Source organism: Salminus brasiliensis, chromosome 7 (genome assembly GCF_030463535.1).
Source record: "Salminus brasiliensis chromosome 7, fSalBra1.hap2, whole genome shotgun sequence".
NCBI classification, from domain to species: domain Eukaryota; kingdom Metazoa; phylum Chordata; class Actinopteri; order Characiformes; family Bryconidae; genus Salminus; species Salminus brasiliensis.
Genome location: NC_132884.1, coordinates 27,656,172 through 27,681,442, shown reverse-complemented (window position 1 = coordinate 27,681,442; position 25,271 = coordinate 27,656,172). Strand labels below are relative to the sequence as shown.

At 41.0% G+C, this 25,271-nt stretch overlaps 4 protein-coding genes and 1 long non-coding RNA gene across 12 annotated transcripts in view; 2 read left to right on the top strand and 3 right to left on the bottom strand.

Annotated features, from left to right (window-relative positions):
- herc2 (HECT and RLD domain containing E3 ubiquitin protein ligase 2) overlaps positions 1–8,966 on the bottom strand; it is a 63,572-nt gene extending 54,606 nt beyond the window's left edge. For all 7 annotated transcript variants that reach the window (XM_072684413.1, XM_072684416.1, XM_072684417.1 and 4 more), the window contains exons 1-4: positions 8,879–8,966; positions 7,903–8,012; positions 3,344–3,437; positions 3,130–3,264 (exon numbers count right to left, since the gene is read on the bottom strand). In XM_072684413.1, coding sequence (XP_072540514.1) covers positions 3,130–3,264; positions 3,344–3,437; positions 7,903–7,974 — 301 coding nt within the window. In that variant the 5' untranslated portion in view covers positions 7,975–8,012; positions 8,879–8,966. The remainder of the gene's footprint in view (positions 1–3,129; positions 3,265–3,343; positions 3,438–7,902; positions 8,013–8,878) is intronic.
- Positions 8,967–10,072: 1,106 nt separating this feature from the next.
- Positions 10,073–14,054, top strand: nipa1 (NIPA magnesium transporter 1). Of its 2 annotated transcripts, none has more exons than XM_072683057.1 (5): positions 10,073–10,376; positions 10,528–10,575; positions 10,686–10,770; positions 11,141–11,301; positions 13,237–14,054. In XM_072683057.1, exons 1-5 carry the CDS (start codon positions 10,262–10,264, stop codon positions 13,743–13,745), a joined length of 918 nt encoding a protein of 305 aa, XP_072539158.1. In that variant the 5' UTR covers positions 10,073–10,261; the 3' UTR covers positions 13,746–14,054. The 2 variants fall into 2 exon arrangements, with proteins under 2 accessions (XP_072539158.1, XP_072539157.1); XM_072683056.1 differs by having other exon boundaries at positions 10,680–10,770.
- Positions 14,055–15,095: 1,041 nt separating this feature from the next.
- On the bottom strand, positions 15,096–16,002 carry LOC140559526 (uncharacterized). The gene is made up of 3 exons (XR_011979896.1): positions 15,968–16,002; positions 15,286–15,390; positions 15,096–15,130 (listed from the first exon to the last, which is right to left on the bottom strand). It is a non-coding gene; the product is annotated as an uncharacterized lncRNA (long non-coding RNA).
- A 141-nt stretch (positions 16,003–16,143) lies between these two features.
- nipa2 (NIPA magnesium transporter 2) lies at positions 16,144–21,573 on the top strand. Its single transcript, XM_072684396.1, has 6 exons — positions 16,144–16,266; positions 17,464–17,694; positions 19,332–19,388; positions 19,481–19,571; positions 19,922–20,082; positions 20,430–21,573. Exons 2-6 carry the CDS (start codon positions 17,556–17,558, stop codon positions 21,080–21,082), a joined length of 1,101 nt encoding a protein of 366 aa, XP_072540497.1. The 5' UTR covers positions 16,144–16,266; positions 17,464–17,555; the 3' UTR covers positions 21,083–21,573.
- cyfip1 (cytoplasmic FMR1 interacting protein 1) overlaps positions 21,529–25,271 on the bottom strand; it is a 49,047-nt gene continuing 45,304 nt past the window's right edge. Inside the window, exons 29-31 of the mRNA XM_072684395.1 lie at positions 24,944–25,182; positions 22,538–22,685; positions 21,529–22,392 (exon numbers count right to left, since the gene is read on the bottom strand). Of these exons, the coding sequence (XP_072540496.1) occupies positions 22,228–22,392; positions 22,538–22,685; positions 24,944–25,182 (552 nt within the window). The 3' untranslated portion in view covers positions 21,529–22,227. The remainder of the gene's footprint in view (positions 22,393–22,537; positions 22,686–24,943; positions 25,183–25,271) is intronic.

The window sequence follows — 25,271 nt, the reverse complement described above, 5'->3', positions numbered from 1 at the left end:
GCAAGATACACTACCATCTTCCCCAACACCAAAATCGGTTAAGCAGCAAATACCTTTGGTGTCTTAGGCATGCTGCTGCTCTTTTTTCTTCCCCCAAGGCATCGTTCAAGTGAAATTATATTTTTAGACAACAGTGTATTTTAATTGTACTGTTACTCACCTTTTTTATACAAGCAATGTGCCTCTCGAGGCCATATTTTACAGTGGTAACATGAGTAAGGGGTACATAAATAAGTACACATTTTTCAGGGCTTACTGCTTTAATTTGCCAGTGTTGTCTGGGACATCACAGGCAGCCATTCTCATAAGTGTTGGAAGAGTGTGTGTGTACCCACAGGTCCTTTAACCACAAAGCAATGAGCAAAGCAGACTACGCCATGTTCACAAGTTGTTGTATATGTAAAATAACACACCACTTGATTTTAACAGCGACATACTGATGGACACCAGTAACAGGCACCAGTGCATTGCACAGCATCAATAAGTGTGTGTGTGTGTATATGTGTGTGTGTATATATATATATATATATATATATATATATATATATATATATATATATATATATATACATACACGTACGTGTCAGCCAATAGGAGACAGAAAGTTGCCGTGCTTTAGTCACAGAAATGTGACTTAGTGGAGAAGGTAATTGCTGCTGTCAGCTTATAAATTGGACAGCACAATCTAGCTATCAAGATAAAAAACAAGCCAGTGGTCCGGTTTGATTCATAACTTGTATACATCTTGGGACGTCCAAGCGTTGGCCCAGTCATCAGGAGATTGTTTAACCCTTGGTGATGCCACAGCCATCTGTAGAAAAGTAGCTGTGCTTTAGTCAAGCACCGCTGGCCTTGCTCTGCCTGGATGGCTAAGGCGGCCCCCCTTCCCACCTCCATTACTCAGTGTGATGTTAGCAGATAGAAGAGAACCAGAGTTTCTCTCCCAAGCCTGTTCAGCTGTTCAGTGACATTGCTTTAGCAGCTGTTTGAAAGGCGTACTGGATTCATGCAATGAAGTACCTGGCCTTCACCCTCCATTATAGCAATAAAAAAAGAACAGTTATTTATATATTTTTAAATAAATAAATAAACTCACAATGCAAGAATCAAGGTCAGAGTTTGGTTTGTTTGTGGATCCATTTAGAGGGGTCGGAGTTAATTTGGTTAATTTTCTATTTATCCAACCAACCAGAACAGATATGCCCTCGGGTAAAGATTTCCACATCATCACAAAGCCATCTTTTATAACCAAGCTTGGATACACGAGTGGGGGGATGCAGTTTCCTGGCATGTGTTGTGAAAGGGGCTTCTAATCATGTGATGTTATGGAGCTTTGTACCATGTGATGTATATGGGGCCAGTGGTGGTGTAGTGCCTTTCCATCAGCATGTTCTTATCAACCGTCACCAGAAGAGAAGGCTACCCCACCCAGACCTGTCTGTAAACACACGGCCCATGCAGCACACAGAGTCAACGAGGTAAAAATAACTGCCCCTCACCGACAGTTTGTACAGTCACTCGAGCTCCCAAACACTTCACGTGCCTAAGGCCAAAAGCTCTCTCACACACACACACACACACACACACACACACACACACACACACACACACACACACACACACACACACACACACACACACACACACACACACACACCCGTGCAAATTCAGTTCACAGTGTATGTGGTGATAGCTCTGAATACTGGGCCACATTTAGATGTTGCAAATCCATCTGCTCTACTCCATTACTGCTCTGTGCTCTGTAATGCCAAGGGTGGGAAATGCATCAGCTGGAAACAGTCACAAGGTTTGAAAAGGGTCTCCAGGAGGACAGCTCCTCAGCAGAGAGGGAATCCAGTCAAATGAGAATATGATAGGAGAAAGGATAATAAATAAAAAAATTTAAATGCTCATCTGCATGTTTATGGATAAAGTTCTAACTTTCAACAAAGAGTGACCACATATCGAGTGAAGATGGGTCAACATGCTATTGGGGAAAGCCCCCCTCAATGTGGAGATCTGCGTATACATATTTCACACATCATTGATATTTGTAGGGTTTTTTTGTCAGATTTTATCAGCAATTTAAAATACATTGAGTATTTTGGCCTCTACCCATTCATATAGATGGGACCCTGGTCCTGACTGGAAATAACTACTCAGCAGCATTGGCCGCCAAGTGAACAGACTTGCCTATGAGGACTCTGATAACACACGTGAAGATAGCGCACGTTCAGCAGGATTTCCTCTAGGTATTAGCAAGTATTTGTAAGATCATTCCCTAGGAAAAATGTACCCCGACTTTATAACTTTGAAGAGTCACTAGTAAGTCCAGTCTCCTGTGGCTGCAAAGCGTGGGTTCAGCCTTCGAAGCAAAATTTGTCTGACGATCGTTTGATTACACACAAGCTCTATGTGAACCAGAAAGAAGGTTTGAGTATATGTTAGCATTCAGGTCTCTTAATAATCCATTTGTACTAATTAACATAAACAGAAATAAATCTTCTTAAACTGAACTAAATTGACAGGTATTAATGGATTATCACATTCAAATTCAAAATTCAAGTTTATTGGTATATTGACATCCCTAACAGTCAAAGAGAAAGTCTAGCACAACCTCTGGTCTACACCAGTACAACAGTGTTGATAGTAAATTCCAAAACAACCTAAATCTTCAGCGGATGCCTTGGTTCGTGTAAGTGATCTTTCTGAAAATGTGGTTTCAGTCTGGTTCATGTGTATTACACTGTGTAAAACTGCACTGCACCACTCAAATAACGCAAAATCCTTTGCACGTCATTCATGGCGTGCACTATGCTCACAGGATGGGTGTAAGGGAGTAACTTGGTAACCAACATACAGGATAAGGTAGAGATATTTCTAGATGAAATTAACTTGGAAGTTATCTCATTGTAACTCATCAGACAGAATTCGCTTTGCTCACCTACCAACAAAACAATAGGCAAGAGACTTATTTTTCCATACAGTGAAGGCTGGTGAGGAATGAGCAGGATGACCTTGCAGAATGACTGTAGGTAGACGCTGCAATCAGCATGTTGAGTTCAGCATTCTATGTGCCAGCGCCTCATTTATGACGACGGTGTGGGAGTATTTAGCAGCTCTGCTCACCTGGCTGCCGCCCCCAATCCCAGGTCTCAATGATCGAATGATGAACAGACGACAAAGAAGCCTCCTCGTCCTCCTTCTTTTCCTTATCATTGGACTCCTCTTTCTTCTGAGCACCAGCGCAATCTGCAGAGTCCTCTGAAGATGCAAGGGAAACAACTGTAAGACACATAAAACCTAGCAGCCAAGTACAGAATTACATTACAGCGCTTTTTACCTGGATAGGCGGATTCCTCTCGGTCAAAGACAATCTCTTCATCCTTTACCATTTCATTCCACATCTCACTCAGTCCCTCTGGAGAGAATGCACGCTGCAACATGACAAAACCACAAATAACACTTCACTCAAGATCATCTCCGTTCTAAAATTACTAACAAGTTATTTTATATCACTTAATGAGTTCTTGGACGGTGATGCAAAAAACTTTATTTAGTTTAGCTTTCTTTTTTTTCTCTCCCCCTGTCCGAGAGTCTGTCTCGGAGCAGTCCCTGGGCAAAAAAAGCACAGCATCTAACCAACATTATCTAATAATACAGTCTCAAGAGCACCAGGACACTGGAGACAAAGAGAGCTCCAATCCTAACTTAGAAACAACATGCAGCGTTCTCCAGGACATGCTGCTTCACAGTGGTTTCATGTAAATGTCAGTGTGAACAAATCTGAATGACAGACTTGTGAACAGAGATCATCATATTTTGTACTCTGTAGGTTGCAGGTTAACAGTGCCTCCTTAAGTAAAGATTCTGGGCATTGAGCAGTCACAGCAGTTGTCCAAAAACTGAACCCTGGTTTAACTAGCACTTGCATTCACATTCTGACCATCACTGGTTGATTCCTCCACTTTTTAAGTCAGTTTGTGGTTATTCTGCTTTCAGTTGTTCCATTGAAGTTCTAACCAATGGGAGAGCTTGTTAAGCTGTGACAGCCTTGACACCATTGAGAGGGGAGAGGAAACAAAAAAACAAAATAAAATGCAAAAGACTAGTAGGGATTCAGTAGGCCTTTATAAGTCCTTGAAGGTTTCCCACTGCACAAGAGCCATAAAGACCCCCATACCAAATATGCTCTAATATTCTAGACAATAATTGTTAAAAGAACTCAAAGGGAAAGCAGTTCTCTCTCGCTCTCTGTACTGTAGGGTTGTGTACTGGAAGAATCCGGTGAACATACCCCCTCATATGCATGAAATCTAAGTAAAGGGAAAGTTATTTTTTATGCAATCAGAACAGTGGGATCTGAAGACAGTACAACACTGGTCAGGGTTTGAACACAACCACTGCCTGTCATGAACCTTTGCATGTAAACTATTCATTAAATATCCATACTGTGAGAATCAACACAGTACTGCTAGGCATAATATCACAACGTTTTCTTACACTCGAAGTTTGCAGCGGCAGCAATCCCAACATGCAACCCAAAGGACACTGAACCAGTTCCCCAATGGGATCTCCAATTACATTCTGCTTAAAAACTGGGCACTAATCCCCAGTTTAGTGCTTCAACAATGAAACCTGCGATCAGTTCTACATCTACATCATTCTTCTCAAATCTTAGATCTGACTGAACATCAGCTTCAACTGGACAAGATTTCTGCTATTCTGTTATTGAAATATGAGCGCTCGCTTCACACCTTCATGGGAAGTCATGTAGAAAGAAAAAAAAAAAAAACTATGCATGTCACTTGATATAGTTCAGTTCTGCGTAGTGTAAAAATAACTGTGTTTTCATTATCACCCTACTTAATCTATTAATGCTATCTACACTCTGAAGAAGCAGCTAAATAGGCTACAAATAATAGCAGGCACTGCTATAAGTCTGTATTAGCCACAAAAAAAATAATGAAGGATTAGACACACTGTATTTCATGTAGGCCTAATCAGGTCTGCTAGTGTTTGCGATATGTTCCATGAAAAAGAAAAAAAACAAAAACCTCCAAAAATACACAAGTTTAACCTACTCAGGCTGCTCTAAATGTAATTCCTTGATTTGCATTTTCTGAAGACGTCTGGCCTATAAACCCCTCATTATATAGAGAATGTTCAGGGCATGTTTAATATAGTCACTTTTTATCAAAAAACAGTGTATTGGCAAGAACCTGGCCAAACGATATGTATTGTGATACAGGGGTTACGATTCAATGTATTGTGATATTTTTTTCCCCAAAGTATGATAAAAAAAAAGTGTCAGCATTGAACATCATCTGCATAAAATCTGAGTAAAATAAAAGTTCACATTTTATGCAATCAGAACAAGGGAGCTGAAGACACTGCAACACTGCTATCTACAGGTGGGGACTTAAAGAACAGAAAATGAACTACTGTCTGCCATCAATCTTTGCTCGCAAACTATAAATAAAAATCTATATAGTAATGCAAAACAGAATATTGTGATTCTTCGAAATCTCAACATTTTCTCTTTATTTCATCTCTATTTTTTCATCATTCATTCTCATCAAAGCAATGTGTTGAGTCAGGAACAAATATAGCTCCTCTGGAACACACTGCTTTGGTGCTTAAAGTTTATTGAGAAACCAACATCATAACATATCATTCCGACTGGTGAAAGTGACAGTACCAACATAAGGTCTGAATCAGCACCACTCGCACATTAAGAAACAGACAGACCAATAAACACATGCTCTTCAAGAATCTAATTTCAAATGTCAACAGGGCAAACAGAAAAGGACATCATACCTCTAGCTGTTTTTGTCCCAGATAGGACAGGATTCCTCATTTGGCCAGGACAACAACACAGGAACATCCAATGAAAACATCTTAAGCCTGCTCTACTATTGAAACACACTCAGTTTAGCTACTCTGCAAATCCCTGCTTTGTGAAGAACGCTGAAGTTATTTGCCGGATGCTAATTGTAGCTACTGGTAACTGAATGGGCCGACTTGTGCAACATACTGTCAAATGTTAGCCAACACAAGTTCCAAACAGGGAGGAGTATTATATTTACCGTCAGATCACTACGAAGAATTGCTGACAAATTCAGGGCCTTGATTTATATCCGGATATATCACACATGTGAATGCACAAATAAATAAATAAACAAACAAACACTAAATCTATTCATGGATTTCATCTCATAAGCTGACATTTTTCATTCGCACATCAGAACCCAAATCTGTACTAGGAGAATTACATGAGAACCCAATTAGCATCTGTGCATAGAAAAGCAGTCACAGCAATAATAAAAGTGGACTACAGGACTCATATGTACATGTATTGTTTTCTGAGATTTGAAAAAAATGAAGTGGACAGTGCACTGGTAGTTCAAGAAACTTTTAAATTATAAAAACAACTTCCTTCACGCAACAATTCAATGCACATTATCCAATTAGAGCTGCTAAAACACCTTTTTACTCACTGCAAGCAGGTGGTGCGTGTCCTTAAATGATAATAAGTTACCACCACAACCCAAACTCAAGTAACCCCACAGTCCAAATACTTTACCCTGATTTACTTTATCTATCCAAAATAAATCAAAATGCATAATGATATCGCAATCATATTGGTATCAACCCATACTCGATAAAAACAAAAAAATATTTGGATTGGACTCACATTGGTGATTTGGTGGTATTCACTGTGCAATAGCAAGATATAGAACATCCAAGCCTTGCTAAGCAGCAGTGTTAAGCCTGTCTGCATTTTGCCTGAATTTGTTTTGTAAGCTTCTACATATAAACAGTAGTAGCCCCAATTCACACATTAAAAAAAACAAAAACATATGTATGAGAATTGGTGTAGCTTTTGGTAGATGCGCCCATGAAAAATGTTGATATTGGCATTGGCCCATAATGCCCAGATCAGAGCATTCCCAAAAAATCACAACCACTAATACAACAACTAGAGGTCCAGCTACAGCCCTCATTCAACCAGATTACAATATTTAAATCATGGAACAATTTTTCTGCAGCATTTAAAGATGCGACAATGTGACATATTGCAATACTTAACATACACTTTTATCAAAAGCAGTTGATAATGACAAAAACAATTACACCATCAGAACACTGATTCTGGTTAGCATAAATGGGGGATTGAACCCCAGGGTAAACATCTTTTCCACTACACTGCTTACGATTATTCCTTATGATTATTATACTTTGGCCACCATGTATCATCCCATTCATAAACCCAATCTATTGTGATGATCCATTGGTCTCAAACCAACATCAGAATAACAAAACTAAAGATTAACTCAAAGACATAGAACGCCAAACTGGGAGAGTTCATAGCGGCACACATCTGCAAGAGTTGTGGTTTCGTGTATGGTTTAAATAACTCAAGAAATGTCTTGTGCAACATTTTTTAATTAGGTCTGCTAGTGTTATAGCGATATGTTCCATGAAAAAGAAAAAAAAACCTCCAAAAATACAAAAGTTTAACCTACTCAGGCTGCTCTAAATGTAATTCCTCGATTTGCATTTTCTGAAGACGTCTGGCTTATAAACCCCTCATTATATAGAGAATGTTCAGGGCATGTTTAATATAGTCAATTTTTTATCAAAACATGCAACATTTTTTAAAAGCAGAACTACTTTGCTTGGACCTTGTGACTCTAAGAGCAGAGGTCATCTTCAATAGATTTAACAGAAAATGAAAATCAAGGCTACTACAGCTGCTCAACATTTGTTGAGCTCACTCAGTTACAAGTCAGTTATAGTTAAGTATGGACCTGTGACCGATATGTCTGGATTATTTCACACATACCATCTGCTCCAGCATCAAAACGTACAAAATGTAACAATATGCACAGCATTTACCTGCAGATCGATCTTCAGCCATTTGTCATGAAACCTCAGCTGGGCATCCAGGGAAAAAGAAGGAGACGGCATCCTTTCCTCTTTCTGCCGGGCTGCGAACGCAGCCTTCCCTAGATTTAAATACACATATAGGTCAAAGACTGAACTCACCTGCTAACACACTTTGAATCAAATGGACATAGCTGAGCATGTGTACCATCACAATAACTGACCTTTCCACATGGGCATGGTCTGTAAAATGGATCTAACTGATCAGTTAATGCATTTAGTACAGCAGGACCAAACATGACCCCCTACAATTAAAGGTAAATGGTTGCTCTATCAGAGGGTCTTCGGTTTTAGAGGGCCTATTAGAGCCAGCAGTCTTACAAATGCATTGCACAACCGCTGTTCTCCTTTAAAACACATGTGTTTTGGTCAAGGACAATCAAAGCCCACCTTAGACATATAAGCTAATAACATATAGAGGGGGGGGGGGAAACCTATGGCTGGTGCAATACAAATGCTATGTATGGCAAATATGCCTCAACCCAAGAATGACCAAAGCACCAGAGCTCAAAACGAAACCTGTGTAACAAGGTATGCAATAGAAATAATTTATTAAAATAATCTGGGTGTTGGCGTGGCCTGGTCATACATCCCTGACGACTGCTGGAGACGTTCTGGAAAAATGACCGACAAATCCAGACGTCTCGATGAATGAGTGTTCAGTATTAGAGGCTAGGCAGCTTACTCGCTGGGCTCGCTGTGTTTGTTGATGTGCTGTGAGCAGCAGTCTGCCTGGTTGGGTCAGTCTGCTAGCTGCTGCCTGCTATCTGTCTGCCTCTCTGCCTGCCTGGTTACCCCAGCTGTGAGGAGGACGTTTACAAACACTGCCAGTAAGCTCAACTCCCTCTCGTACACATGCCGCTTTTCCCCCCAACAAAGCTGTCCTTCTCCTTAGAACATCTGCGAAAGCATGATTACAGCGTTTTACCTCCGTGGTTTTCTTACTGTATTCCTCCTTCTTCGGGTCCCCCTCAGCAGCTCTGCTGCAATTTAACGTCCGCCATGTTGTGTGATGACTGACATCACTAGCAGCCAATCAGAGGACATTAAAAGGAGGAACACGTCACGGCGACGAGGGCGGGGCTACCGAGTAACCTGCCAGATAGTTCTCATGGAGATGCAGAGAACTGCAGACACTGCCATTCAGAAGCACTGCACTTACACTGAAAATGAAACGAAATCAATAGATAAACCTATTCATAGCTGGGTGCTCTACAGATGCGCTATCAAACGATAAAATTAATTTCACCCGTTTACACTTCAGTAAGTTTTTCTTTTCATTCATGTGAACACCGCCACCTGCTGGAAGGGCATCAGAATGCATGGCTACTTTTTATTATATTGAATGGATTGTGTGTATGATGTCATTAGTCCTAACTTTTTCTAAATTTTTATAGTAAAAAAAAAAAAAAAAAAAAAAAAAAATATATATATATATATATATATATATATATATATATATATATATATATATATATATATATAATCGTATCCACTGATCCTAGTTAAAGTAAAGGTTCCTATCACTGTCCTCTCAGGAAAGAGTGACAAGAATTCAGGAAGAGAAATATGAAGCATGAAGATAAAAAAAAAAATATATATAATTATAATTAAAATATGCACATAGCCCCAAAAGTATCAAGGTAGAAAAATATTAATAATATTTAGAGACTAAAAATGTCCCCTCGATTTCACAAAAAATTAAAAACAAAACTCATATCTGCACCATAAATATATGCTGCACACCGTTTTATTTTTTTTACATCCTGTAAATAATCTTTCTAAACTATATGACTATAAGTAATGTGTGCACCAGGACAAATTCATCGTATGTGCGAAAAACGTGATTTTGATTTGATTTAATAAATCATGCCCACAGTTTAATAAATAAAACACCCCATTTAATCGTTCCCTCGGTTAAACAACCCGTTCCTTCAATTTAATGCACTGCTCCTTCAGTTTAACTAAAGTGTTAAATCGAGGGAACGGTGTATGTCTGTATCTTGATCCTTCGGGGGTTCCGTAGCTAAATTTGTGCAATGGAGCACAGAGCTACTCGTGTTGAATCTCCTCATCCTCTCCAACACACACGAGTTATCACTGTCACTGCCAGAGAGGCGCTACAGCTCTAACATCTCCTCCTTCCGGCATTTTCAGTGAGGAAATCCGAGCACGTCCTTAGACCATCCTATACCGGTGGGCACAAGCGGTTAGCTGAGTAGTTCTCCTGTCATAAGAGACCGTATGACAATTGTGTAGCTGTTGTGATTTTTTAATGAATAAAATTACACAGTAAAACAGGACTGATCTTATGGAGGACGCCCCTTTACCGGTAGTCGGTGTTGGAATAGCCATCGTGTCCAGTTTCATCAATGGATCGACGTTTGTGCTCCAGAAAAAGGGGATACTGCGAGCTCGCAGATCAGGTAGCGAGCTGACTTACTGCACACTGCAGCAGGAGTTTACACAAGTCCCCTTGAACTGTGTTGGCTGTGTCCCTATTTTACTCTTGCTTATGTACTGGCTTTAGTCAGCCGGGCTCAATGTCCAGCTGACCCTGTAACTATCGTTCTACAGGTAGGACTTACCTGTCTGACTGTGTCTGGTGGTGTGGGACATCTGCAAGTGAGTTCAGTTGTTGGGTACTTTAATGCTGTTGTGTTACTGACTGTATGTATATGGTTTAGTATTTATTTATAATATATTAAAATACAGTTTTTTTGCCACAGTGATAGTGGGCCAGATAGGGAACTTCCTGGCTCACAATGCAGCACCAGCAATTTTGGTCACTCCTCTTGGAGCCTTGGGTGTCCTGTTTGGGTGAGTTACGCTTTCTCATCTTGTTAATCTCTGTAAGACTGTGATGAGAGTTTTGGTTATTTTTAGTATTTTTTTTAAATATTCTTTTCAGACTTTTTGTGATTAAAAAACAATTAAATTTGTGTTATGCTTCAATAAATGGTAGTGGTGTTGAATACATCTTAGGGCAAGGTTTTTATAGTGCGATGCAGCCCAAAGAACCATTTAGAGGCTTATACAGTTCTTTGCCAGTATAATCTGTTCATTTCTGTGATGGGAGACCTATTTAAAAAGCAGTTCTACATCACACTGTTGTAATGAGTTCTGTGTAGAAGCCTTGTGGTTAAAGGTATACATGCTTTGTGCTGATGATACTTGTTTTGCTCCGCAGAGCCGTCCTGGCCTCCTTGCTACTGCAGGAACATCTGAATATGCTGGGGAAACTTGGCTGTGTGTTGTGTTGCTGCGGTTCTATTGTGCTCATCATTCATTCCCCTAAGTCTGAGGGTGTAGCATCAAGACTTGAATTAGAGGAGCGACTTCTGGATCCAGGTATACACATCCAGCTGGACATTGTACATTTTGAGTAATTTGACTGCTTTTGATTCTGCAGTAACCCAGTCCATCCTATAGCTGGGGTTTAATATTTGAATTGGCATGCAATGTCCACGTATTTCCCTTCACTGGGATTCTTTAAATCTGATTCGGTAGGTGTGCAGGAAAATTACCTAACTGTGCTGGACATGGTGTCCTCCTAGGCTGGATTTGAAAAGCCCTACGCATGGCAACAGTGATTTAGGCCATAAGCACTTGAAACTTATACTTCCAGAAGACTTTGATGAATGTACAAGGACTAGTTTAGAAAACATAATAGAAATTGTGTACCTGTAAATAGTACACATAAAAAAATAATAATAGGAGCCAAATCTATTATACAAATATTAGGTAAAAAATACTAGAACTAAAAGAGATACAACTTAATGTAATGTATACAATTAGTACATGAAGCATAACTCAAAAATGTAATATTTATACAGGCGTCTTACAAAAAGAAAACCCTGAGTAAAGTGAAGAAACATAGCTGGACAGATGTACAGCATGGTACAAATAAACTGTTAACATCCTACCATTTTGTTGGACATGATTTGGATGAAAGGATACACAGATCAGCAGCTGTTTCTTAGGTGATTGACTTGAGGATGTCAATGCAGGACGTGATCAGTGTCAGCAAAAGCAGTCTGTCCGAAACTACATAGACAGAGATCTCATAGAAGGGCTATAATACAGTATAGTGTCACATTACGACCCTCATTACAAAGACAAATGACATCACAGGATTTACAGGTAGCCCATTCCAAAGAACATTTTCTTCCATCAGAAAGAGACTGCACAAGTATGATTTCAACGGTAGATTGAAATCCTCTGCGCACCACCAGGCCCCTGCAACTCCTCCAGAATGCAGCGGCACGGGTTGTCTTCAATGTCCCTAAATTCAGCCATGTCACTCCACTGCTGCGTTCTCTTCACTGGCTTCCTGTAGCTGCTGCCTGCATCAGATTCAAAACCCTGACGCTGGCCTACAAAGCCAAGAACGGACCAGCCCCTCCGTACTTGATGGCAGTGGTCAAAAGCCGATCCACACCTAGAGCCCTTCGAGCTTCAAGTACGGCTCGGCTCGACCCGCCATGCCTCAAAATCCGTGGAAGACAAGCGTCCAGGCTTTTTTCTGTCCTGCACCCAAGTGGTGGAACGAACTTCCCCTGGGTGTCCGAACGGCCGAGTCGCTCGCTGTCTTCAAACGCAGACTGAAGACCCACCTCTTCCGAGAGTACTTGGACGAATAGAGTACTATGGTCACCTTATTGTCTTGTGTTTAGTAATGTCTAAGCTTAGAGGTATCTTTTGAATTATTGGTCTATTCTAACTAGCTAAGGCTTTTCTTGGGTAAATAGCAAAGCACTTTGTAGGTTGCTCTGGATAAGAGCGTCTGCTAATGCCATAAATGTAAATGTAGATGTGCAGAGAGGAAACCCTTGCTTGTATTAGAGGGTCCTAGAAGAAAATGTCCATATGTGGCCATATGTGGAAACACTAAAGCTGAAACGTCACACAGCTGAAAGAATTCTGCTTGGAGGAGTGGGAAACACTTTCTTCTAGTCAATGTCCAGATGTTTAAATATGTTTTTAAAAACACAAAGGTTTTCATGGGGTGTCCTAACCATTCTGAGTTTCTTCAGGAAACACACTTCTCTAGTTCTAACCGATCAGCTTCGTCTTAGGATGACAAAATGTTTGTCTAGATGGGCGTGGGCTCTTCCACAATGACAATGCACCCATTTAACGTTTATAAGGGTTTACTTGTGGTTTAATAAATATGTCAATTTTATGCTGTGGCCTTCGCAGTCACTACATCAGCACATATACATAACACATAACGCACACCATAGTCATAATCAAAACATTAATTGTAATAATTTTATGTTTCAGTGTTCCTGAGCTACATCGCATTGGTGGTCATACTACTGGTCATCCTGATTGGCTGGCTCTCTCCAGCTTATGGAAAGTCCAACATTATGGTATATGTTGGCATCTGTTCCCTCCTAGGGAGTTTCACAGTTCCCAGTTGCAAAGGCCTCGGTCTGGCCGCAAAAGATGCCTTCAGTGGAGATGCCTTCACAACTGACAGCAGAGCCTTGTACCTTTTCCTGTGCCTGCTGGCGATTCTCCTAGTCAGCATCCTCATCCAGTTCACTTTCATCAACAAAGCCTTGGAGAGCTTCAGCTCCAACATGTTTGAGGCTGTGTATTATGTGGTATTCACATCTTCTGTCATCATAGCCTCTGCTATCCTTTTTAAAGAGTGGGAAGCATTGGGCATTTTGGACTGTTTGGGTATTCTGTGTGGATTCATCACAGTGTCTGTCGGCGTGACCTTATTACGCATATCCCACGAAGCTGTGCTCACATGGAGTCTTACTAAAACTAAAGAGGAATAAATAAATAATGTGTGGTTTAGTTTTAATGCAGTTTCCCAAGACCTGTAAGGGTCTGTATGTTTGGGACAGGCCTAGACTTGAGCTAAACATTTAACTGGTATTGTTTTAATGAAAATTGTATTAATTTATAACCTCTATCTGAAACAGATTGTCTGTTTGAAAAGAGTTTAAATATTGTATTGATGACTTGATTGTTGTTGTGTTTTTTTGGTATTTATAACTTATAACCAAGTTGATCTTGAAAATATTTCACACATTTTAGAAGTTTTTTACATTTTTATTCTGCTTTAATAAATTTACATTTATTAATTGTTTTATACATTTGTGTCCTTGAAATATGCCTGACTTGATCACCCTTATTTGTGAGCAAAAAATGGGCAATGACAATGCCCCACCGATCAAGCACGTAGTCTGTCTACAGCTGGCATTTGCACAACGCTTTACAGAGTTGGTGCATGGGACATACGCCAGCTGTAGACAGATGAAGTGCTTGGTCGGTGGGACGTTGCCATTGCCCTTTTTTCTCACAATTCAGGTGATCAAGCACTTAGTCTGCCTACAGCTGGCATATGGACAACGTTTTCCAGAGCTGGCATACAAAAGGCCGCTGACCCCGACTGCATAACCAGGAGTTTGGTGGTAGTGGTTGGTGTGGCGCAACAGATAACACCACTACCTGCCAGTGAGCTACCACACCACGTGGGAGACTGGGGTTCGATTCCTGGTCTGGGTGACTATGATGCGCCACACCTAGCGCTTAGAGTCCTTGGGCAAGAGTCCTATCACTACGTTGGCCCACCTATGTAATATGAGTAACGTTGTAAGTCGCTCTGGATAAGAGCGTCAGCTAAATGCCATAAATGTAAATGCAAATGAGTTTAAAACTTGTGTCTGTACAGTTTAAAGCTCCTTCCACAAGTTCTGACCAATCCATAGACTTTATACATCATTTTACTGTCTTGCATGAGGCAAGACAATAAATCCATAAAACCATAATATATATATATATATATATATATATATATATATATATATATATATATATATATATATATATATAATGTGTGTGTGTGTGTATGAAAATATATATATGAAAGGGCAACAACTGTATAAATCAACTTTACTCAGAAGATATGAAATGGAGTAAACGCCACTCACAGTAACCTTTGTCTGGGTAAGTAACTTAAAGCTTTATTAAAAGGTTTATTCTTGAGCGCTAAAAACAAACTTTACCTGAACCATGATATTTATTCCCACCCGTTTTCCGACAACCCCGCCCTTCTGCGCAGGGATTAGCTAGTACACACACGCAGTCCGTCGACTGGACGGCTCACAATCATGTGTTACTGTGTGTTGATTCTGTGTAATCAGGTCCTGATAAACTCCTATGATAAACAGAACAACAGCAATAATATTTGTATAAGCGTAATATGGCTTCAGAGAAACGCGGAAGAACTATTTTTTGATCAATAGTAATTTTAGATCTGATCGGCGGACTATTGTGAGTCCTGCTGAATCACTGCTGTGAAGAATCACTTACAGAAATATCCATTATGGATCAGACGGAGGAAAATAGACGCTGGAACTGTCTGTGTAGTGTTGATGGAGTCTAGTTTGCAGGTCAAGTTCCTTAAGAAGGTGGATCCTTTGTAAGACATGGGACGTGCGATTCTATTAGTCACTCCGTTAAAAAAAATGTAGATACAATAATAACACTATATACAATATAAAAAAGAAGTAAAAAAGCAATAACAATATCATTTACAGGTTATTGCAAATGACTCTTAAATGCACATGTGGGAGGGGAGGGGGGGTATTGCACATAGTAGTTTTACATTAAGGGACCTCTGTTCCCTGCACATGTGTGTGTGTGTGTGTGTGTGTATGTGGTCCGCTGGGAGCAGTGCTGGTTGTGGAGTCTGACGGCAGCCGGAAGGAAGGACCTGCGCATGTGGCCCAATTAAAAGATGTATAATAAAATATAGTACAAATTTACTCAAGTATCCAAGCGTCACTCTATATCTAGTGCTGTCTTAAGACATGAAACTCAAAACTCTGCATAAAAGTTTAAAACCTCTTTGAGAAATTGTGTTGGAAATTCTTCCTTCCAACTCCAAATAATAAAAAATAACAAAATGTAAGATCCATGTTTTAGTTATGTTAACCTACTAAAATTACATTAAAAATGTTATCTTTAATAATCGTTTTCTACTACAGTGTACCTGGCAGTTGGAAACCCAGTCTCAGTGTAGGGGGTCGGCCCTGCAGAAAACGGGCGGAAAACAAAAATGCGTTGTTTACAGTGTTTACATGTGACGTGACGTGACGTGGCGCCGGCCAATCAGACGGGCTCTTTTCGCGCAGGCGCGGTTCGCTGCCCTTTCACCGTGTGGGTGGAACTGCAAAGGTTAGCGAAAGAACGTCATCGCCTCTCTGCGCCAGGAGTCCGCAAGCGAACCCCGGACAATGAAACTTCTTATATCAGCAGCAAGTTCGTTGTGACCGCTGGAAAAACAAACAGGTATTTTGTAATCGACCTTATGTGTAAAGTCACTTTGGCTGCGTGAACGCATGGAGAGACAGGTCAGGGTCCCGGTTTAGTAGAGTTATGCTAGCTAGCAAGCCGCTATGCGGCTAATCACCAGAGCCTAGCCGGATAAGTGGCTGGAAGAGCAGGTTCAAGCCCCCCAGCAAGCATCACGTGAACTGAGACCCCTCTCAGTAAGATATCCAGTTAAAGCAATTGACACTTAATAAACGTGGCAAATGGACGACGAACGCCCCAGTCCACGTGAATGTCAGTGTTGTGCCTCCATTACTGCTAGTACCAGCTAATTTAGCCATTTAGGCAGCTAGCTAGCTAGCCTAACATGGAGGTGGCTAATGTATCTGCATGTCACTCTAGCTAGTTTCTCTTAGAGGCGTTTTGCCACCAACCTGTCCCCTGGTTTCGGTGAGTAGTCGACACAAACAGTCGCACCCTGTTCTAGCCTGACCACATTCCTGAAAAGTTTTCCATATCAAGGATGACTAAGACTGAACCCTAAATGGCTCCCCTTTTGGTCTAGAAGCCATTCGCTAGCTAGCTACTTCCTGACTTGTGCTGTCCAGTAGATGTGAGTAGAGAAGATCCTGACGCTGGTGTTTAGAGTCGTATTGGTTTGAACGGTGAATTTTCTCGGTTCGTACGAGAATAAGAAGTTAGGAGCTGGTAAACAACCCAGGGTCTCTCGGGCCTAGACATCCGTCCCCAGTTCAGGTCTGTAACCTGAGTGTGGTTGGATGTCGCCGCTAGATTCAGCTCCATGCTACGAGGATTGAGCTGGCTTGTTTGAATTTTTTGTACTATCTAGCTACCTTAAATAGTCCAGCACCCTTTAAGGTGGATTGGGGAAACTCGAATAAGAAGCCCGCTCCAGTTTCGGTCCGCGTGTTTGCTCATCAGGCAGGCTGCCTAATTGGCAGCTGTCACTTCCTCAATTCTTCAGATCGACGCCTGTTGCTGGAGACACACTAACGCGGTTTCTCTCTGTCTCTCTTAAAAGAGAGCCTTTCTCAATTTTTGTTTTTGATATGAACGAAACGATAAAATACGCCGAATGTAATGTGTGCCAGGCTTCTTATCGAAATGGTAAGCTTGATCTTTGTGCTGCTCGGATTCAGGATTATTGCTAAGTGGCTATAAATGACTGAACTACGTTTGTTGGCTTTCTCCAAGGCACCGTATCGGGACGGGAGTGCCGTACCGGAGAGCGCCTTCTCTGCCTGGTGCTCAATGCGACGGAGGGAAAGGCTTCATCAGAGAGCGCTATGGGCCAAGACCGAGGCAAATACGATTTCTACATCGGCCTTGCTTTGGCCATCAGCTCCAGTATATTCATCGGGGGCAGTTTTATACTGAAGAAGAAGGGGCTTCTTCGGCTCGCCAGGAAGGGCTCGACGAGAGCAGGTAAACACACCTCACTGTCTGTTTTCCTTTTTGGGAGTCAAGGTGAAATCACACGAGTACGAGACCTACCTGTTCTGTCTGGGGAGGTTAGACTGGTAAAGTTTGTTTGTGGTGTTTCGACAGACACTTGACTTTCCCCCCCCCCACGATCTGATCTGACTTAAGTGCAGGTTCGTCAGCTCTCTGGCTGAAGGGTGCGGCTCATTTGGGCGGATTATAGTCCACTAAACATAGTCAGTCACAATCAACCATGACTGTTTTATGTTACATAAGAAATCATTGACGGTGGTCCATATTGCACCACTCGTATAATTTCATAGTGCAGAAATGAGGCAGGGAAATGTCATTCTGTCACCTCACTGAATGGTACCGTGTCAACAGGAAGCCTCACTGACACATTAATATTTCACCTTTAACTGCTGCCGCCGGTGTTCTTTATAACGAATGTATTTTAGGGGCAACAAATAATGCACTACTGTTTTTTACTTAAATGGGTCAGAGTAGAACACGCTACGCAAATCAGATCTGTCCGATCTCAACATCGTCTGTGAATTGAAACCATATGTCCACAGATATACTCAGTATTCACGAGTCTTTGTACCATAAAAGTACCACCTTTTTCGTTATGTGCTTTTGTTCACTGGTACAAGTCATGTAATTCACACCACTGTTTTATTCACCCTCTTGGTAAATGTAATATAGCACTTCTGTGAGGTAAGTGCATGGCGCATGCCAAGCTCCCACAACCTTGCCAACATTAGAGTAAATAAAGTAAAATATGGCCCTTGTCACTAAATGTATTGATATGTGGATTAGAAGAACACAGGTTCGGTCCCTGACCTTCTCTATGCACTCCAGCCACTAAATGAGTTTGATCAGCTCTACCTGCAGCTCACTTGATTTACTTGAATGAAGGATTTATTAGATAAACTATTGAATGATAACTGTAAATATTTAAGGAGAGGCTGCTGGAAACAGCAGCTAGCTAGATTTCTATTTCCATATTCTATGGCAAAAAGCCCTCCTAATAAAAACACCAGAATTAGCATAATTTGAATGCTTGCACAAGGTAGGTATGATTTTTAAAAAGAAAATGAATACAATGGGAATGCATATGAATAATGCATTGAGAATTTCCCCACTGCGGGACTAATAAAGGACTATCTTATCTTAAAACAGTTACCATGCAAATTGAATAGTAATATGACTGGTTTACTCATTTCTCTTGTTTTGCTTGTCGTTTTTTTTTCTGACTGTAACTACTAAGTGATAGAAGGCAGCAGGTACCAGTGGACTGATAAAGAAATTAAAACATATCTTTATCGTATTAAAGATGAATAAATAAGTGATATTACAGTAAACAGGTGAAATGCACTGCAGCTGATTAAGGAGTTTTAAGCATTATTTTCTAGCAGTGTTTTCTGTCCATGCACTGTTACGATGTAAATGACAGTCACAAAATAAAGCCAAAAAGTAATGCGAAGTTAACTTCTCAGAAGTGTACTTCTGCAGAACTGCATGTCTTACTAAAGTGACACCAGAAGTGATCTTGCAGAGTGAATCAGTAGTGTGGTTTCACTAGAATTGTTTGCAGCTTTACCGTACAAATAAAACATGCATTATCTGTGTCTTCTCAGGTCAAGGTGGTCATGCATACCTTAAAGAATGGCTTTGGTGGGCTGGTTTATTATCAAGTAAGTAGTTGTTTATTAATGTAGGTCATAGAACATGTAGAGTTAACAGTTCAGGTTTTTGTGGTAACAAATAAAACAATCTGGTTTTGCAGTGGGGGCTGGTGAAGCTGCAAATTTCGCAGCTTATGCCTTCGCTCCTGCTACCCTCGTCACTCCTCTTGGTGCTCTCAGCGTGCTTGTGAGGTATGTTGTGCTTTACACATATGTTTTGCAGACAGATAAAAAAAAAAAAACACCTCATTGTTTTTACAGTGTGAGCGTTAGTCTTTTATTCACTGTAGAACTTAGTGGGTGGGATTTCTTGTTTAGCTGTATACATAAGTATACAAAAGTTCAAACGCAAAGGATTTGTCAGTTCTCCTATAGGACAGGCTTGTTGTCCACTGTTACCCAGTAAACTGACAAATGTCAGTGACATTTTGGGTAGCAGTTCTTTTTGTTGTTATATAGGAATAACACTTATAATTTAGGTATCCAAATGCCTTTACTAAAGAGCCCTTGAAGATCCCCTTTTTGTGTGACTGTTATTGCAGTGCGGTCCTTTCCTCCTACTTCCTGACTGAGAGGTTAAACCTGCATGGAAAGCTGGGCTGTCTGCTCAGTATCCTAGGTTCCACCACCATGGTGATCCATGCACCGCAGGAGGAGGAGATCGACAGCCTGGAAAACATGGCCAAGAAACTGGTGGACCCAGGTACACTATGATGTAGTGCTTTGTCTAAGTGAATGGGTTGGACAGTTTGTTCAGAGAAATTTGCCTGTGAATAGATAGTCTTTGTCCGCAATGGAGGTCATTTGCATGCAGAGTTTATTCAAGTGAGGAAAATGAAATAGGCCTGTGAGAGTAATAGGCTTCTAACAAGAATGCTACAATGAAGTGTGCTGAACAAGTCTACTGGACAGGCACTATTTTTAGCCATAAATGTTCAGAAATGAACAGTAATGCCAGTCAAAGAAACCACCAGCAGATAGGACTGTACCATGTGGCGAAAAGAAATCTGCTGTTCTAACATCCTACAATCTACCACTGTCTTATTCCAGGATTTGTGGTCTTCGCGACAGTCGTCATCATCGTAGCTCTTATTTTTATCTTCGTGGTTGGACCACGTCATGGGCAAACCAACATCCTGGTCTACATCACCATCTGCTCTGTTATTGGTGCCCTCTCAGTATCCTGCGTAAAGGGCTTGGGCATCGCCATTAAAGAGGCCATTGCTGGTCAGCCTGTACTACGAAATCCATTGTCTTGGCTGCTACTCCTGAGCCTGGTGGCCTGCGTCAGCACACAGATCAACTACCTGAACAAAGCACTGGACATCTTCAACACCTCCTTAGTCACACCCATCTACTATGTCTTTTTTACCACTTCAGTGCTCACCTGCTCTGCCATCCTGTTCAAAGAGTGGGAGCACATGGGCTACGATGACATCATTGGTACGCTGAGCGGCTTCGTCACAATCATTGTGGGCATCTTCCTTCTGCACGCTTTTAAGGACGTGAACGTCAGTCTGGCTACGCTGGCCGTGTCCATCAGGAAGGAGGAACGCAATGGTCCCGTGTCCAATGGGGTGGCAGCTCACAGCCATACCTCCTACGAGCTACTGCATAACGATGCCTCAGTGGATTTTGAGGACAGAGAGATAGGTTTGCCATTTGAAAGCGTCTCCAGAAGAAATGGCAGTACAGGCTCTTAGGGCCACGGTGGGACAAAGTCAGCTCAACAGCTACAACAGAGTGTTCATTTCTGCTGTGAGAACGTTTAGTATTCCCTCCCCTTCAAATCGGAAACAAACCCAAGACAATCAAACAGGCAAAAAAAGTGACTGATGGACCAACTGATTGTACTAAAGTGTTTTGTTTTGTTTTTTTTTTTGGTCTCCTCCTCCTCTTTCTGCCTTACTTTCATTTTTGGACATAGACTACATTGTAAGGCTTCATCTCATTCCTCATGTAGCACTGTAAATACACACCTGTTTTTAAGAGCCTTTTGTTATACTTTATGTACAGGTATTTCTGTACATGCACTGAACTAGTTTCCTTTCTACAGAATCAACTGATCAGCCGCTTTCTTTGTAATAAAGCAAACCCATGTGGAACCATCTTAACAAAGCATACTCACATGGAAGTAATGTAATGAAACTGAGATTTGTTACATATTTATTGAATTAAAATCAGATTACAATCATTCAAATACAAAAGGAAAGTGTTTTAACAAGAGTAAGAACTTGGTTAAACTTTGTTTTAAGGGCGGAGGGGGAAAGCATGCAGTCACTCCAACAATACCAAAAAAGAAAACAGCTCTCACCACAGCAAAACTTTTAAATAATCTCTTGATAAAAACCCACTTGGCCATTTCCCCACCCTGGGCTATAACTTTCAATGAGTATAAAACATGAATATGATTGTACTGGATGCAAGAAAAAAAGAAAAAAAAGAAAGGCAACTCATTCATAACAATAAGGCACATGTTTTGTATACAAAAAAAAATTAACTCGTTTGACCATGTTTAAAACTGGGCCACTTTTAATGTCTACCATGTTTGGGCTTGTCTCTTCAAAGCCTTTATGTCTTTAATTGACAAAATCAACACTGCAATCAGTGACTACTCCAGAAGCATGGTGTTTAATAAATCATTACCTGGCCTACTGGCTCTAAGAACACTATAGGTACAGTAGTTTCACTGACAGAATGTAATAGTGAATATGGTCCTAGCGACTAAAAATTGGTCAACATATTTTCCACCATCAACTGTAGCCTATAGGTTTGCTGGTGCTTTGTTAACAGTATGTCTAAGCCTTCACCAACCCAAACAATGAACAAGTATAATGAGGGATTGGTCTCAGTTGCTGGCCAGTGACTGGTGGATTGGTGGCTGGAAACATCGAACATGTTCCACTGGCATGTTCTCTCCATCGCCGGATTTCAGATACTTGTTGAGGATGGCAAATATCTCATCGTTCAGAATTTGAAACTTGCGAATGCGGTCAACCATTTTCTTTAAGGGCTGAAAAGGAAAAGTGAAGATGACCGATTGTGTAAATACTAAAACACACTGAGAATAGAGGAAAAACACCATCTTGATTCATTTTGCCAAGTGGAAATGGACAGTTAGAACTTCTAATGGCTTAACAGTTCTGATGAGGACTTACCACACTCTTGATGATCTCATCCTTGCCATCATGTTTCTGCACTTTGAGCAGGTGATAGCTGAAGTCCAGAATGTCAAAGCGTCTCTGCTGACCCAGCAAGGTGATAATCATACAGCCTGCCCAGTTCAGTCCATCTCCAAAACACTGTCTGTAGATGGACAAGACGATCTTTAAAAATAGATCTGATATAATTACATTTATAGTTCCTTTAGTGCCTCAAGAGAATTTAAGATCATACAAGACGTGACAGTCTCCAAGCCTGGGTCTTAATAAAGTCCACATTATTAAGTGTACACTAATGTTTTACGCATTTCCATATTTATCGAATGTGTGCAAGTGGTTATAAGTGTGCGGACTATATTGTGGAACAGATAACTGCTGGCATTCTCCCAAAGGTCTCCCGCTGTCTGACTTTACATTTTATTAAGAACAACTGTACACCTACTCATTCATACAACAGCTTCATGTAATGTTTACATCAGCCATCAGAATGGGGAATTCTCAGTGAGTTTAAATGTGGCATGATTGTTGGTGCCAGGCAGACTGGTTTGAATATTTCTAACTGCTGATCTCCTGGGATTTGAAGCACAACAAGCTGTAGAGTTGAATGGTGCAATACAAGGTGTCAACAGAGAATGGGCTCATTAATACCAATCATCCATCACTTGAATGCCACAGCCTCTTGGTATTTTTTCTGACCATGTGCACCCCCCAGTCATGCAAGCTACATCCAGCATGATGATGTCCCAAAGCAAAACTCATTTTATCATTTATCATTTTAACATGACAATGAGTTCAGTGTTTCCCAGTGGACTTCAGCAGTTACCAGATCTGAATCCAATATGTGGTAAAACATGAGACCTGCAGCATTAAAGTCTACATGGACCAGAATCTCAAAATTACATTTCCAACATGTTGTGGAATCCATATCAGAAAAAACTGAGGCTGTTTTAGAAGCAAAGGTGAGACCTTACCCAATGTACGTATAGTGTTTCTAATAAAGTGCTTTGGGTTCTTTGGTTCAGGTTCAAAAAATAGTACTTCCTAAAGATTTTCTGCATTTGAATAGTTTTCTTCATAAAATATATTGTTCGAATGGGTTACCCAATCCATAGGCATGAATCTGGAGCTGGTCCCCCTGTGCAGCTATACCAGCTTACACTCTTCTCTGAAGTCTTTTCACAAGACTCTGGAATGTGCCTGTGGAATGTTTTGCCCAGTCATCCAGAAGAGCATTCGTGAGATCAGACACTGATGAGTATGAGAGGGCCTGGCTCGCAATCTCCATTCTAGTTTATCCCAAAGGTGTTTGATGGGGCTGAGATCAGGGCTCGGTGCAGGCCAGTCAAGTTCTTGCACACTAAACTTACCTAACCATGCATTTATGGACCGTGCTTTGTGCTCTGTGTGTCATGCTGGAACAGAAAGGGCTTTCCTAAAACATGTCTTGTTATGCTGAAGTATTAAGTTTAAGTTTTCTCTTTCTCTGGTACTAAAGGACCTATGCCATCCTTTGGAAAACAACCCCATTATTCCTCCTCCACCAAACTATACAGTCGGCCCAATGCAGTCAGGCAGGTAAGGTAGGTTCGCCTGGCATTCACCAAACCTAGACTCTTCCATCAGACTGCTAGATAGAGAAACATGATTTGTCACTCTACAGGACACACTTCCACGCTCCCACAGTCCAGTGACTGTATGCTTTACACCACTCCATCGGACGCTTGCCATTGTGCTTGTTGATTTTAATGCCAGCAGAGGTTTGGAACTCCGCAGTTATCGAGTCAGCAAAGCATTGGTGACTTTCATACACTATGCGTCTCTCTGTAACCCTGCTCTGTAACTTTACATGGTTTGCTAAGTGACTGAGTTGCAGTGGTTCCTGAACACATGCATTGTTCAATAACACCACTCACAGTTGACTGTGAAATATCTAGGAGGGAAGGAATTTCACAAACTGACTTGTTGCAATGGTGGCATCCTATTACAGTACCACACTGGAATTCAGTGAGAGCTCTGTAGAACCACCCATTCTTTCACAAATGTTTGTAAAGACAGATTGCATGACTATGTGCTTTATTTTACAGCTGTGGTAATGGTACTGAAGGAAACATTCAATGATGTCCTAATACTTTTGTCCTTATAGTGTACCATGAAGGGGCTTTAAGTATTTAGATTTACCAATGCAGCTTAAATTACTGCCATATGGATTCCACCCCATGGCACAAATGTAATATTTTAATCCTGGAGATGCTGCCTCCAAAACTGGTTGGTAATTGTGAGTGTGAGTAAATTATGACATCATTAAGAATCAAACTAGTAGACTGGTCAGTCCTAGTATGTATCATAAAGCTTATTAGCCAAAAACCACAGGTCAGTATGAGTATCTGTTTCTGTGTTACTCACTCCACAGTGAACTCGTGGGCTCCTACAGGGATGCAGTACACAAATTGCATGGCACTCCACAGCCGATGGAACTCCACACACTCGTCCACGTGCATCACACCATTACTGGGTAAAGGGCCGCGCCAGATAGCATCGTCCAGGAAACCACGGATGCGGGTCAGGATGACTTCAAACATGGACAGTCCGCAGCACAGCCTCTCTTTGGTCAGCAGGTCCCCCTCACGAGCAATGGCAATTTGCTGATAAAGCATGGCAAACAAAATACTGGATGTTTGCGTAGAAATTGGAACTAAAAGTGAGCAGCAACAGAAAACTGCCATTTATTGCA